The 16879-nt window shown below is 28.0% G+C and overlaps 1 protein-coding gene across 4 annotated transcripts; it reads right to left on the reverse strand.

The window, feature by feature from the left end:
* Positions 1-2277: 2277 nt before the first annotated feature.
* LOC129909065 (plasma membrane ascorbate-dependent reductase CYBRD1) lies at positions 2278-13572 on the reverse strand. 4 transcript variants are annotated; one of them, XM_055986010.1, is made up of 4 exons: positions 12486-12528; positions 7837-8049; positions 2887-3253; positions 2278-2830 (listed from the first exon to the last, which is right to left on the reverse strand). In XM_055986010.1, exons 1-4 carry the CDS (start codon positions 12511-12513, stop codon positions 2665-2667), a joined length of 774 nt encoding a protein of 257 aa, XP_055841985.1. In that variant the 5' UTR covers positions 12514-12528; the 3' UTR covers positions 2278-2664. The 4 variants fall into 4 exon arrangements, with proteins under 4 accessions (XP_055841985.1, XP_055841984.1, XP_055841986.1 ...); XM_055986009.1 differs by lacking the exon at positions 12486-12528 and adding an exon at positions 8192-8598; XM_055986011.1 differs by lacking the exon at positions 12486-12528 and adding an exon at positions 13456-13572 and having other exon boundaries at positions 2280-2830.
* Between the last annotated feature and the right edge of the window lie 3307 nt (positions 13573-16879).

A 16879-nucleotide genomic window follows, 5' to 3' on the forward strand; every position in this document is an offset into this window, starting at 1 on the left:
TTAATAATGTGTAAAAAAAAAAAAATTCTAATATCGTTCGTCTTTGGCTCGCCCAAATCGGTTGAATTTGTTAAGAAAAAAACGATTTTTTTTCCTTCGCTTATTATTTCGCAACTTCTTTACTAAGTGTTCAATATCAACAAATACATATAAGCTTAAACATTTTTTCTTGGAATTATCTTTCACGAGAAAGCCTTAAAATATTTAATATATTTTTATTGTATCCAAACAGCGCAATTAAAAAAAAAACATATATTTTAAAAATCTCTAAAAATCCAAATTTCTTCGATTTCTTCCTATATTTTGAGCGAGCCAAAGATATTAATTTAAAACAAATTGTAAACGCAGGATTTAATTTTGATGAGCAACACAACTTTTAAAAGCTATTACATTTTAAAATTCCATATTTTAGCATTTTGACACAACCTAATGTACAGGTAATTGCTTTGTATCTTTTCATGGCACAGGACTCATTTTATCGTCTAGCATGCAAAAGTCATATAGTCTTTTTTAAATGCATTTGTTTTCCATTGCAAAATTTAAAGAAATTTAAAATTTGATATTTTGAAGAAATTTCAAAAGTAGTATAAAAAAATTAAATCTGTTTTTATAATTAATTAAACTCCGTTTTAAATTATCTTAAAAAAAAAAAAAACAAATATGCCATTTTATTTCTTGTATAAAAAGGTATATTTAGAAAAAAATTATCGAAAATTGTAATAGCCGTTTTTTAAAAAAATTAATTTTTATATATAAAATTTTTTTAATATTTTTCAAAAAAAAAGTTGGTATGCCATTTTGAAGAAATAATTAATTTACACATAAAAACTAAATTTCAAAATTTTTTATTGATCTGTTTTTAAAAAATTGATTTTTCAAAAAAAAATTTTGAAATATTTTTTAAAAATCCAAAAATGCGTTTTTTGAAAATTTTCTAAAATTTTAATATAATCTTTACTTACACACTTTTGTATAAAAATTTTCATTTAAATCGGGTTAATGTTGTACGAGATATTCAGAAACGAAAAAAACCGTTCTATGACAGGTACCGTTAATAACGGTACAAAAAATATTTTTTTTATTTAAAAAGTTGGCTCTTATGTGTAGTACTAAACACAAAAATTTTAATCAAAATCGTGATAGCCGTTTTTGAAAAAAATTAACTTTTCTATTTCCGTTATATGGCAGGTACCGTTAGTTTTGGTCATAAAAAAAAAATTTCCGCTCTAGGGAATCACCAAAAACTGCTAACTACCAAGTTTGAAGAAAATCACTTCACTCGTTTAGGGTGCAGCTCCAGATAGAGACAGACACACAGACAGACAGAATTGCCGGACCCACTTTTTTGGCATTCTCCATCATCGTAATGTCATGTAAAATTGTTATCTCAAGTTCGATTTTTTTTACGAATCCTAAACTTGCCCTATAGTACCTATATCGCAAGTAAAAATATTTAATGCACACTTTTGCATTGAGTTTTTTTTTTTTTGCAATACAGAAAAATTTTATTCGTAATAGTTTACAATTAAAATATTTTTTTTTTCAATGCAAATATTTTTCACTTGCAATAAAATTTTTTTTATTGCAAAGTATTTTTTATTTGCAATAAACATTTTTTTTAATTTCAAATGCATTTTTTTTTTAACTGATATTTTTACTAATCGGCTTTAGTAGAAAAAAAATATGATAGATGTCCTTGTGGTTATTGTTTTCCTTTTTTCAATCCACAATACAAAATGATGATATAACATCATTGCTCGCAAAATCACCAAAATCAAAAAAGTTATCGCTGTTGTCCGAATTATCGTTTAAAGTTCTCTCGGTCCTCTATTAAGTCTCTGTGCTAGACTTTTAACTTTCTCCAGTTTTTCCGGATCGAGGAGATTTATCCATGTATTTTTTAATCGATGGTGCCTCATCTCAGCCAATTGCTGCACATTCACCTCTATCATTAACATCAAAAAAGTCTTTGAATTGAGTTAATAATAAAGAATCTCTTAACTTCTCAACAACCAGGACCACTAAATTTGAGTCTTTCGTATTCTATCAACAATTCCCATTTCTTCTTCACCGTCAAAATAGTTGATAGGAGATGCCCGTAGTGGCAATTTTCTTTACCTTGTAGAATATCTTGGTTTAAGACAAAGTGGGCAGAATGCATCTTTTAGACTAAAATCCTTCATAACTTTTAATAAATTTTATTTTTTTATTATTTGAATGTATTTTATTTGTATAAATATATATATAATTATATGTATATGCACCACAGGACATTGTGCTTATTTTAAATGAATTTTTTCTGTTTTTATAATATTTTGTTTAACAAATTTCTTAACACACAATACTTCTTATAAGTATAAATACGTAGGTAATACGTTACATTACACACATAAATGTATTTTGAAAACATTATTGAGTACAAATATTTTTTTGTGCAGATCAAATCAAATGTGAATAAAATAAAAAAATATGATAAGTCTTAGAAAAAATATTATACATAAATGTAAGTAAATTGTAAGAAACTACAATACAAAAAAAAAAATTAAACAATTTATATATAAATACAATACAAGTCGACAACCATAATTCGAAATAAAGCTTTTTGAGATTTAAGTATGATGTAAATTATGAAACACAAAATACGTTGCTATTTTTCAACTTTGTTTACTCATTAACTCCAGTGAGTAAAACTGCATCTTCTGGAATAGGCCTTCGCTTGAATTTTGGTTCTGTACTCAGATACATTACAAGGGCACCGAATACAACCATTAACACACCCATTATGTTAACCATTAGTCCAGATGTGGGAAGTGATGAATAAATGCCATTACTGAAATTAAAATTTATTTTAAAATAATACAAAAAATTAATGTATTTTCGACTTACGGCATTGAGAAAAATGCTTTTTCTGTCAAACCCGTTAGGGCACTTGCAATCGATAATACAAATCCAAAAAGTCCAAAATAAATGTGGAAAGGCATGAGGGCGATTTTGAAGTTTTCTTTTGCTCCCGGATATAAATAGGCAATGAATCCACCAATATATTGGCATAGAAACATAAATATAGCAGCACCGCCCAACCAGGAATGCAATGAGTACATGTTTGGAATGGGTGGAACTTTGAGGTTGTGCGAATCGAAGGAAGCCTTACCACCAAGTATGACTAAAATGAATGCTGCCATATGAATGGAGGCATGAGTGTACTTGAGGGTCTTCTTGCGGGTGTGGCGTAGTCCACGGTAGATGAGAATTGCTAAAATAATTCATAGGGATATGCAAATGTTAAGATAAATCTTTTAAGTTCGTAGGCAATTTATAAAAAAAAGTTAATTTAAAATTTTTTTTTGAAAATAATCATATTTATCATAATATTATTATGTCTACACAAAACTTTAGGCTGCGAAAAAATGTATTCGAAAGCATTGGCATCAAAATGATTATGTGAATTTATTAGTGACCCATTCAAATTATATACATATATATAATGACAATCTTTTAAAAAACAACTTTAATATTTTGAATGAAATAACAAAAAAGGTCTAGAAACAAATATTTTTCCAAGTTTGTAAAATTTTATTAAAAATACATTTTTCATTAAAAATAAATTAAAATAAAAATATCTTTTTTAGCGCAAACAATTTTTTGAGGTACCTACATATATCCAAGGGATATTTCATATTTATTTGTTATATTTCAAAACAAAATGGGGAATTAAATTTTAAAATAATTATTCCTAAACTTGTCGAATTTTGGAAAATGGGTTCTTGATTGCTTTTTTAAATTTATTAATATGCATAATTATTTAAGTTTTTAATATTATAATAATTAAATGTCGTTCTTGCTATTTATAGTAAAAGTTGTTTAAAATGATAAAGTTTTGTGTAAAAATTTCTAAAAAAAAATAAAACTTGGTTATTTTTGGACGGTTTCGAACTCAAAACGAACTAAGCAGAGTTTTAATAAATCTTTTTTTTTTTGAAAAATGTTGGAGCAGTTTAAAAAAAGAAAACGTTTTCAAAAATATTAAAAAAATAAATTGCACGACTGGGGTCGCACGTACTTGCTCTCATGCTTAAAGTAACTATAATGTTAAAGCTTTTTATTCAAGAAATTTAAAATTTGATATTTTGAAGAAATTTCATAAGTAGTATAAAAAAATTAAATCGGTTTTTATAATTAATTAAACTCCGTCATACATTATCTTAAAAAAAAAAACAAATATGCCATTTTATTTCTTGTATAAAAAGGTATTTTTAGAAAAAAATTTTCGAAAATTGTAGGAGCCGTTTTTTAAAAAAATAATTTTTTATATATAAAAATGTTTTAACATTTTTCAAAAAAAAAATTGGTATGCCATTTTGAAGAAATAATTAATTTACACATAAAAACTAAATTTCAAAATTTTTCATTGATCCGTTTTCAAAAAATTGATTTTTCAAAAAAAAATTTTGAAATATTTTTAAAAAAACCAAAAATGCGTTTTTTGAAAATTTTCTAAAATTTTAATATTATCTTTACTTACACACTTTTGTATAAAAATTTTTATTTAAATCGGGTTAATTTTGTACGAGATATTCAGAAACGAAAAAAACCGTTCTATGACAGGTACCGTTAATAACGGTACAAAAAATATTTTTTTATTTAATAAGTTGGCTCTTATGTGCAGTACTACACACAAAAATTTTAATCAAAATCGTTAGAGCCGTTTTTGAAAAAAATTTACTTTTCTATTTCCGTTATATGGCAGGTACCGTTAGTTTTGGTCATAAAAAAAAAATTTCAATTTCCCCTCTAGGGAATCACCAAAAACTGCTAACTACCAAGTTTGAAGAAAATCACTTCACTCGTTTAGGCTGCAGCTCCAGATAGAGACAGACAGACAGAATTGCCGGACCCACTTTTTTGGCATTCTCCATCATCGTAATGTCATGTAAAATTGTTATCTCGAGTTCGATTTTTTTTACGAATCCTAAACTTGCCCTATAGTCGCAAGTAAAAAAAGAAAAAATGGTATCGCATTCCTAAGAGATCATTATTAACAAATTATATGTATATAAAAACTTGTGTTTTTTATTTATTTTTACTGTTTTAATTTAATTTATTTAAAAAAAAAACTTATTTTCACATTTTTTATAGAGATAGAGACAGACCGAACGGCAGAACCCAATGTAATGTCTGATTATATCTTATCTTGAGTTCGATTTTTTTTTAACGAATCCTAAAACTTGGCTCATGAACCTATATCGCAAGTATCTAAAAATTCTCCAGTTCCAGGATACATTGAATTCGTCAAAAAATTAAAAATATAATGTATAATTTTTTGGATTTTTGACAACTTTGCATTCGAAACTCTTTGCTTAATAAACAAAACTACGATATTTGCCCAAAGGATTTTAAAATCTACCAAGATAAAACTGGTTAACAAAATTAAACTTTTTTTTTTTTGTTGTCGATACAAAAATATACTTTTCTGAAGGTTTTCGGTATGCTGAACTCGAATCTGAAGTAAAGAAAAATTAATCAGCCCCCGTTTTTGAAATATTACCGTTAGAAAATGCAGTAGTTCGGACCTTATTCTTTTAAAGGAAAATTTTTTGAGCATATTTAGTAACGGTTTTCATAAGTACTATTTACCACCTTTTTAAATCTGTTTAAATCTTTCCGATATCTTTTTTACTGCCCGAGATATCCTAAGTTGTTTGGTATTTTCATAAATTTTATAACATCATTATCTTTATGATATATGAAGCCAAACCCACTTACTTCAGTTTGAGATATATCGGGCAATATAAAAGATATTAAAAAGATTTAAACAGGTGTCGAAAGATGGAAAACAGTTCTTATAGAAACCGTTACTAAATATGCTCAAACAATTTTCTTTATACAAAAGAAGAAGGTCCGAAGAATTCAAAAAAACGTATTTTTGCATTTTCTAACGGTAATATCTCAAAAACGGGAGCTGATTAGTTGTTTCTGACTTCGGATTCGAGTTCGGACGACCAACTAACTCCAAAAGTTTTTAACCGATTAGGCTGAAATTTTTTGTGGAGCTTAATAGTAATATTCTTAAGTGAAGTACGTAGGACTTTTTTGAAATATTTAAATTTTACGATTTTACAGAATTTTGTTTTTGGAATAAATGATTTTTTTCAAACTAATGCCATTTCTTTAAAAATCAATAATTCAAAAAAATCCTACGTACTTCACTCCAAAAGAAAATAATGTTTCTCCTTTGTATTATACGCTGATGAAAATGGTGAAACAATTTCGTGTCTACAAAGTGTTATTACCCCTTAACTGATATCGGATATCATTTGCTTCCTGTTGCTAAGTTTTCGAGTAAAATAAAAGAAAACTTTGTATTTTTTGAAAATTTGATCTGATATTGTAGTTTTTTAGTTCTGTACACTGTACTCCTTTTTTGTAATTATAGCGTTGGCGTCAAACATTTTTGAATTGTCGTTTTAAATGAAATTAAAATAAATGAAGTTTTGTTGCAAATATCAGTTCGTTAGTTCATACACCTGTTCTAAAATTTAACAAAATTCTTTTTCTTTAATGGGATAGAATGGATTTTTATATAATTCAAAAATGTTTATCATCATTCTCATAGTTATAGACATGAAGTTAAACAACTTATGTATGTTTTCAATGATAAGAATTCTGGAGACTGGCGAAAAAAGCTCTTAATATCTCGAAAACCAGATATGCTATATTTTAAATAGATTTTAAAATTCTAAATATGTAAGCTCAATTTAATAGTAGAACCTGAAAAACTAAAAACCCTGAGACTCCTTGTATATTTGAATATTTACCAACAGGTATATTTTTTTTTTCAAATCTGCCTTACAAATACCCTCCTATATCATTACCTACTTTTGGTCACTCAAGTCGAAGAAGTTCATAGTCTTCACTTGAGACTAGTATATTCTTCAGTTTCTCGGTTAAATTGAAAAGGTAAAATGAGCCGATAAAAATCATGCGGCCATAATCATAATCTCCCCTTTATCAGAAAGATATTTTTGTACAATGCCTTAATGTACAATTGTACAATGACTTGAGTTTTAAGGCTTCATGCAAGATTGCATTTTCAATTTAATGTTACTAAATCTGAACTCTTTTCGTGTGTCTTTCATCATAACGTCTTATCTTTTCTGATAATAACAAAATTTATTGGGCAGAAAATCTCGAATAGACTTTTTCAGACGTCCATTAAAAAGCTAGGAATTTTTTCACATTTAAGAATGATATTTGGCACTGAAGTTTGTGAAAATAGGTAGGTAGGCATGTAGGTAACCAAGTGCAAAGAAATTTTGCAAATCTACTTCTAGATTCTTTATTTTTTTATACATTTTTCTAAAATGTTACTACACTTCTTCAGTCAACTTTTACGAAAAAAAAAAAAAAAACAACAAATATAAAAAATCCTTATTCTTGTCTCATTAAATCAACTTATACCAATTCATTGAGGCAGATCTGGCAACCCTGAATATAACACACTATTGCAAGATAATATAAGAGCGCTGACAAGCGTGCGTGTATCTTATCCAAATGCGAGTAGGTATATCTACATTCTCTAAAATTTATTATGTTCACAATCAAAACAAACATAATAATTTTTAATAACTACGCCTGTGAGTTCATTTTTATTTTTTTTAATAATTTTTAGGTAACAATCACAAAAATTTTCTATCTTGTTTATGTCAAACTAAACACAAAAATCTTCTTCGCACAAATATTTAAGATAAAGTTGCCGTATGTTTTCGAACAAAACAAAACCTCACCCACATTGTATTTATAGAATAACGAAAAAAAAAAAAAAAAATCACAACTTACCATTTCCATACAAGAAAATAAGTCCGATTGTCATCAAGAATGGATGCCAGTTAAATTCCACTGATGGATTGCTTGTTCCTGCAAATCCTCCCAAATGTATTAAAATCCAACTTCCCATCAATACAATCAGTGTAATTCCTGATAATTGTGTAAGGATATACAAAACCTTAAAGTTGCTTAGCGATACACTATCATCAATATCGTCCATTTTGGCTAAAACAAAATTAAAAACACATTTTTTTTTTCATTATGACGACAGTCACGACCCAAAATACAATTTTAGATATTTTTTGTAAGAACAAAAATTATTTCACAAATAAAGAAAAAAAAAAAAAATGCGAAACGATGAGTCAACCTGTTTGCATCCGAGCATTGTTTTCGATATTTCCTTCAACATTTTCGTTTCGATTACGAATTTCCATGTCGTTGACTGACATGACTTGTGTAAGTCTCGGAAAGCTAGTAAGTCTTGTATTAGTCGTAGTCAGTGTGGAACTAAATCGCTATATTCAATGTTTTTGATAGTTAGTTTGAATTAACGATGCATTAACTATAAATTGCACAAGACTAAAAAACCTATTAAGATGCGAATTCATGCACGCGAGAAATCCTCAATCAATATAAAAAAAAAAAATGAAAGTCGACAAAAAATATATTGCAAAAAAATGAACACAATAAACTATCTTCTACGATGATGGCATTAAAGTGTGAAGAAAGTTCAACGGAATGAAATTGAGTTGAATAAAAAATTTTTGAGAATGAATATGTGCTTCTTTTCAGAGATACTCTTAGATACTAAAAATGCCGAATATTTCTTTCTGGTTTCGGTTTTTCTCATACCGTTCTGGTTCTAGCAGGCAGCTGTTTTTTTGTATCGTTCTTCAACCCTGTATTTGACTACAAACGAGTACTTTTACTATACAACGCAGCTAGGCTAGGTATCTAGATACATTTTGTCTGAAGGGAGTTGCAGGCAGACTGTTGTCGCCACCGACCCGGCCTCTGGCTCTCCTCTTCTCCTCTCATTATGATGTGTGTTGGGAATCAATAAAATTTTCAACTTTACACAGTAAATACAGTAGAGGGTATCAATTTAGACAGCAAGTTATTGATTTTACTTTTGCTAAATGAAATTTTTTTGAAAGTAATTTTTTTTTAATTTTAAAAAAGTATAAAAAGTATTGTTTTTAAAATTAAAATTATATCAACTCAATTTTTTCATTTATGAAACAAGCTGTTCCCACAGAGAACAATATTTGTTTGACTTCATTAAAATTTAAAAAATTATTGTTTTTCACAAAAACACTTGACAACAATTGTTTTAAGCAATGGTTTTTTTCGAGTAAAATAAATTTTTTTTATTTTCAAAAAATAAAATAATAACAGTAAAAACGTCTCAAAGAACTTTTTTTTATTAACCTTATTTAAGTTTAAGCTCAATTTTAAGTTTAGAAAAAAAAAACGGAGTAAACTTGTCTAAGGACTTTCGAGTGTAGTTTTTTTTAAATATTTCTTATTTTAATTTTCTTAAAAAAAATATTTTAAAAACGCATGTTAACGTGAGTCACGAGTTTTGTAACCACAACTTAAGGTGTCATGAAATTAAACACGAAAATTATAATAGCGAAAAAAAAATTGATGAAAAGATAACATTTAAGTTCAATCTACAGAACTCGCAAAATAAGAACTTTTGGTAGTTATGAATACCTACTTTGCGACAAAATCACTGATAAATTATCTCGCTTTCAATAACATAACAATTAACAATACGTTTGACAATCCTGGTCTATAAACTTTATTCCAAATTTGGTATTAGTTAATCCGAAATTTGTATCATTTCCAAAATGCGACAATAAAATGATAAATACTAAGTGTAAAAAAAATCGATAGAGTAATTGATGGTTGTGTGTGTCGATGTATTCTTCTAACATAAGCTTATACGAGTTAATGCCTTTTAAGGTTAGAAAAATTTTAAACTGTCTTTAGAACGAAAGAATTTTATATACCTACCTGCATTTATTGATGGGCTTAAATTTAAATAGATTGGCAATTTCTTAAAACTATAATTAGCAGCAGATCCTTAAAGGATACCCTCATTATAAGTACATTAAAAAAAAATCCTAGAGTCTCTTTATTTCTTCCCAATTTTCCTTTTCTTAAACCAATTCATTTTTTTTTATATTTTTTTTTTCGAACCAAAAGTTTTATTTGTTTGATGTGAATTTAAAAAAAAAAAAAAAATAAGAGGTTTATATTTATGTAGGTTTTATTAAATCTTTATATCGCCTTCTTCAGTTCAAATAAAACGACTTTTTTATATAATTTTATACCTACCAATATAGTATTTCGAGGAAATTTAGGGTCTATCCTTTTGTTTTATATATTGTTAAGTTTTTGTTTTTTTTAAACGCCTCGGGTTCTAACGATTTGAATATTTTTACTTTCGATATAGGTACTATATGTTATGTATTAGACTGGGCCAAAAAAATAAAATATTTTTTTTTTGAAAGTTACTTCGAAAATCTTGTTCAGGATGATGAAAAAAAAATTTGGTGAAAATTTGAGCCGTTAAAAAAAATTTTAAGAGGTCTATCATTGGTGTTTTTTATTTTTATACATGATATGATGTTTTACAACAGAACTGCTAGACGATCAAAGTAAAAAAAATTTCTGTTCATTTCCTACAAAAAAGAACTGATTGAAAATTTTCGTCAGACGAGCCGTATTCGAGTAATTAAGCTTTTTAAATCGAAGTGTTTTTCAATTTGACTGTTTCACTTTGGAATTTTGTGATGAGCAAATAAGTGAATAGAAAAATAAAAACACGACAGATTCTTATAGGAAATTTAATTTTCTACAAAAAAGATCTCATAGTAATTTTCCCTAAATTGAGTTCTGAAGAAGTTATTCACGATTTAAATCGAGAAAAAAATTAAAAAATCAATTTTCAATTTCAAAATTTTCTAATTCACTGAAAATTCAATATTTTCAAATTAGCAAGATGTTTTCTTGTAGGGACTTTAACGTTCTATAAAAAGTTCCTTGACTTTCAAAAAAAAAAAAATATTTTATTTTTTTGGCCCAGTCTAATATGTATATGTATGTATCAAGTTATGTATTCGTACAAAAAAAAGTTGAGATGACATTGCCAAAAAGTGGGTCCCGGAAGTCCGTCTGTCTGTCTGTCAGTCTGTCTGTCTGTATAAGGAGCTACAGCCTAAACGGATGGACCAATTATTGTCAAACTTGGTATACAGGGTGTCCCAAAAGTTAACGTCGAAAAGAAAACGGTAGATAGGGTAGGTGGTGACAGTTATCAGAAAAATAATAACAAAAATCGCAGCCATATATTTTGGGAGTTATGGGCATTTGAAAAAAAGGTGAAAAAATGGTCACCCTGTGACGGTTTTTCATGTGCCGTGACTACAAATCTTAATTTTTCTCATTTTTTTCTTTTGTTACGGAACCTTGAATAACCCTGCTATCAAATGCATTCAAAAATTTTAACTCAGCTGTATCAGTTTTAAAGAAAAAAAAAAGTAAAAAAAATGCACTACAATGTTTCGGCAAGTTGTCTTAAAAGTTGGTGTGTTCAATTCTCTTTTCAAAATGGTATAACATTGTTGGGAATATTCCATAAATAACCGAGATACATTTTTTTTTTCTTAAGAAATCCGTCTTTTTTATGAAGTAATTTTTCCATATTATTCAAGTTTTGTACCTTTCAGAACTTTTCAGAATACATTTTTTTTTGAAAAATCAAATTTTCGAAAACGGGACATTGAATTTTTTTGAAATTTTGTTTTTATATGTTGATAAGTGGTTTCTACAAAATGGCATTCCAATTTTATTTTAAAACTTTTTTTCCAAAAAATTATTTATAAAAAATTATTTTTTTAAAAAAAGCTCTAACGATTTTGAAATTTTTTTTTCTAAAAATGCATCTTAATCCTCTGTCGGCACACGGGTGCGAATTTGGCAAGACAAAAACAAAAAGTGGTCACAAAAAAGTGTCTTTATAAGGGTCAAAACACATGTTTTTGGAATTAAGAATACAATATTCGAATTCCTTGGAAAATTCTAAACCAAATTCGCAAAAAAGAGGTGTGCCTACAGAGGGTTAATATATCAATCAAAACCGCATACTTGTTTTGGAGGGCAATTTAATTTCAGATTTTATTTTATTTTTTTTTTAAACGAATTTTATATTTTTTTCCAAATTTCTATATAAAAAATCTTATAAATTTAAGCAACTTTAACTCTAAGAGCAAGTTCGTGCGATCCAGTCGTGCATTTTATTTTTTATCAAATTGGACTTCATATTTCAATTAACATGAAAACATCTTTTTTTACTTTGAAGACTAAGTTTTATATTTTTTTTTTTTTCATATACCTACACCAAATTTGTGTATATAAAGTCTTAAAAGTTTTAGCAATTTGAACTCTGTTAACGGTTTGAGTTATTTTAAGATCTAGGCAGGAAGTTCACTTTTTCGCAAATCATTTGTTACTAGTTTTTTTTTTTTTTTTTGAGAAACAGAAAAGGAAAACTATTAAGAAATTTTCATAAAAATCGGAGTAGGTATGTAAGTTTTTGTCACTTATATAGATCAATTTTTAATAACTTATAATATTTTTTTAATACATACTTGTACTTCTTTTAATGCATACTTTCATTCAATTTTTTGAAAGTAAAACATGGACAATATTTAAGAAATAACAATCAACATCAACGGTAAAACACAACTTTAACCAAAAACCGTAATGTTAAAAACAATAAAAAAAAAAATGGAGGGTGTATGTACATATATACATACGTTTAAAGATCTAACAAAAAAAAGTCTATTTTTGGCTTACAAACATGATAAGACTGTCATATTATCATTTGATTCAATGCAATAAACTTATTAAAATGTAATCAGAAATATTCTATTTACCTAATTGTTTTTTTTTTTTTTTAATTTGTTATTAAAAGCAAGGGCAGTATTAATCAGTGCAATTTTATGAGTCAAGAATAAAATCGAGACCTGTTGCGTTTGATTGTCATGCTTTCAAAATGACAGTATTTTTTTTTTCCACTCGTAGGTATAATAAAATAGATTATTTTTCTTCTTCTTATTTTATGAGGAGAATTTCATCCTTATGAGATTTGGTACATACCAACACATACTCTATCGATTTTTCTTAAACATGGAGATGATAAAAAGGGTACACAATTTAAAACACTATACCAAATTCTTTTCTTTCTTAAGAACAAATTTTATGAAAAACACAAAACTACATTTCATTCAACATTTTCAATATTTAGTAGCACGCAGGTATAAATAAAATGTAAACTAAAAATTTAAATTTAATCAATTATTCTGAAGTTCAAGGCCACATGTGAGTAAGGAAAATCGTGCCACTAAATGCAAATAACCAGAGTTTCAATGTGATGTGGCTTCAACTATTCAAAATGCCTGCGTTACCTCTTACCTTATGTTTTATTTATTTATTTTATTAGGAACTTCTAAAACATATGTCGTTATATTATTAATTATTTTACTTTTTCTAATTTAAATTAAATTCACTTATTAACAAAAAAAAAATTAATCGAACATTTCTAGTTGAAGTGTGTACCTGCGTATCCAGTAGAATGGCAAAATGCCCAACTTTACTTTCACACAATACCGCTCGCTAGTAGTAGGGCGAGAAGCAACAATTTGTCGTTGTCAGAGAATTTTGTTTTTGTAAAAGATAAGAAAATAAAATAAAAAAAATAATAACCCACTCAAAAATACTCACACAAAAGATTATTTTGTGTATGGATATGAAAAGAGAGTGCCCTTTTTCTTTTATTATTTGTTGCAGGGTTGCCGATGTGTTCGTTTAGTTTTTTTTTGTATGACATTTTTTCCCTTATTACAAAATTGATGAATTTTGTCGCTATGTTTTTTGAAAGTAATAAAATGTACGCTATAACCGCGTTTTTAACTTAGTGAAAAAATTCTGGATTTTTGTGCAATCAGGAATTTTTTTTTCAAATATTTACTTCAAACATCTTATATTTACCCCTATTTTATTAAGGGCCAATTTTTCAATAGTCAGTTAAACAGTCATTTAGTACTTATTCCTAAGGATAGAGAAAAAATCAATTTTTCAACAAGCAGATATAGCTTATTCCTTAGAATAAAACTATCTGCTTCTTTCAGAGACGAATAAAAATTATTCTAAGGAATAATCTCAACAAAAATATTGTGTCAGTTGTCAAAGCTGTTTTGAAAGAATTTTGAAAAACAAATACAGTGGAACACAAGAAAACAAAAACAATCATGAATAAGAATGACGTTTAATTTTAAATATTTTTGAATTTGTCAATTTTTTTTTGTTATTCTGTAGAATAAATCATTCTTGATTGAAAAATTCAATGTTTTTATCTGATTGTTTATGAGCCTAATAACTTTATTCGTCGAACAGTTAACTGACTGTTTATTAAAAGATTGAAAAATTGGCTCTAAGTAGTTTAAAAAAAACAATATTTTATATTTTTTAAAATTTTAATTCTTCAAAAATTGGAATTTTAGTAGGTATATGTTTACACCAAGAGCAATTTAAGAAATAAATAAATAAAATCCAATATTATGAATTTACTCAATTCACTTCGCTTATACCTAAGCCTGTTTTCAAAAACTGATTTTTCAATTAGAAATTAAAAAAAAGTTTTAAAACTAAAATTTTGTATTCAAATAAAGCTTTTAGTTTAATTAATATAAGAGCTGAATTCAGAGTCGTTTCTCACGTAAAAATTTTACTGAAGTGAACATTTGCTATTGCGTTTGGCCCAATCCAGCTATACTCATTACGTTAAAAAAGCCTAAGGGTTTCTTTGATTTTAGCTTTTGAATACCAACTGAGGACATTTTGAATTAAATGGTTGAGCATACACTCACAAATCTTATCTCAGACGCGTCCAAAACGTGTACGAAATACGTCCAAAACGTGTTCGAAACGCGTGCAAAACGTCTGAAACGCGTGAAAAACGCATCCAAAACGCGTCTGAAACGCGTCCAAAACGCGTCCAAAACGCGTCCAAAACGTGTCCAAAACGCGTCCAAAACGCGTCTGAAACGCGTGCAAAACGCGTCCAAAACTCGTCTGAAACGCGTCCAAAACGCGTCTGAAATGCGTCCAAAACGCGTATGAAACGCGTCCAACGCAAAATAAATAAATTGCAACTAAACACCTTCAACTGGATTTCATGTTCAGTTACATATTATTCATAACAAAAATTTTATTTAACTCTTCACTACTGCTAAATGGTAACACTGCACTGATTAATTCATATTTTATTTGGACAACAAAAACATAACAACATTTTTAAACAAGATAATTTCTTTCAATAATCTGACTTTTATACTTAAACCCATTGAACTGTGAAAATATTATCGTTTAGCATAATAAAATGTATTGAATGACAGTCGCGTGCCATCTTCATGAATAAAGGGCTCTATTGAAATTAATATGTTGCCACTAAGCCATATCAATTATCAAATGTGATGCGATGAAATAGTGTGGTGGCAGTCAACTTGAATCTTATAACAAATCAAGTGTAAAATTGTTGTGGTCGTACTTTTTTATTAGTGAGGTTTATTATTAAAAGAGAACAGAAACAGTATAAAGATATAACTAAGAGAAATCTTTTTTTTTTATGTAAAGAGAGTGAATTTTATTGATTAACCAGCGTTGTGCTATGATAAAATAAAAATGTATCTAGATATATTTTTTTGCATTTATTATTAAAAATTATAGAAAACTGCCAAATCACAAACAAGTTTTAAAATTTGCTCTTTTTAATAGTAACTTCAAATTCAATCGAGTAAGAATAAATTGGGCCTTAGTTTGTTTATGGTTTTTAAAACTTAATATTCTAGAGCAATAACAGTTTTTGACGCTTTTTTAGATTTCGTCATTTTTGTCGTTTCTTGGCCCTTTTTTCACCTTATTCGATTTGTTGCTTTCTTTGCCCTTATTGCTTTTCCATTTTGTCACCCTTAGTAATTTTGTAGCTTTTGTTAATCTTGTCGCTCTCGTCGCTTTTTTCGATCTAGTCGCTTTTGTTGCTCTTGTCGCTTTTTTCGTAATTTTGATTTATTTATCGATTCTTGTCGCTATTGTCATTATTGTCTTTTTTAATTACTGTCGCTTTTGTAGATCTTGTCACTTTTGTAACCCTTGTCGCTTTTGTAACTTTTGTCACTTTTGTTGCTTTTGTTCTTTTGTCACGCTTGTCGCTTTTTTCGCTCTTGTCGCTTTTATCGCTCTTGTTGCTTTTTTTGTCTCTGTTGCTTTTGTCACTCTTGTTGTTCTTGTCAGCCTTACCGCTTTTGTAGCTAATGTCGCTTTTGTCGCTCTTGTCGTATTTTTTTGCCTCTACTGCTTTTGTAACTCTTGTGGCTTGTTTCACTCTTGTCGCTTTTTTTGCTTTTGTTAGTTTTGTCACTCTTGCCGCTTTTGTCGTTTTTTTTCCTCTGGTTCGAATCTTATGCTTTTGTCACCCTTGTCAATTTTTATTATATTTTATTTTTTCATTTTATTTATTTTTTATTCTTGTCGCTTTTGTCACAATTGTCTTTTTGTCACTTTTTTAATTTCTGTAGCTTTCGTAGCTCTTGTCACTTTTGACGTTTTTGTTACTCTTGTCGCTTTTTTTGCCTCTATTGCTTTTGTCGTGTCGCTCTTGTTTACTTTTGTCACTCTTGTCCAATTGTGATTCATGTAGACTTTGTGGCCCATGTCGTTTTTATCGCTTTTGACACACTTATAATTTTTGTCGCTTTTGTCACTCTTATCGCTTTAGTCACCCTTGTTGTTTTTTTCCACTCTTGTCAATGTTTTAGCTTATGCCGCCTAAGCCACTCTTATCAGTGCTGTATCGCTTTTTTTATTTCTGTCGCAGTCCAAGAAATAAAGAACTATGTCTAGACTAGGCATCCAATTATTAACATTATTTAAATATACAAAAGTCAGAGAACAGATGGTCCCATATACTGAAGACTATTGTCCC

The sequence above is a fragment of the Episyrphus balteatus genome, chromosome 2 (genome assembly GCF_945859705.1).
Source record: "Episyrphus balteatus chromosome 2, idEpiBalt1.1, whole genome shotgun sequence".
Taxonomy (NCBI): Eukaryota; Metazoa; Arthropoda; class Insecta; order Diptera; family Syrphidae; genus Episyrphus; species Episyrphus balteatus.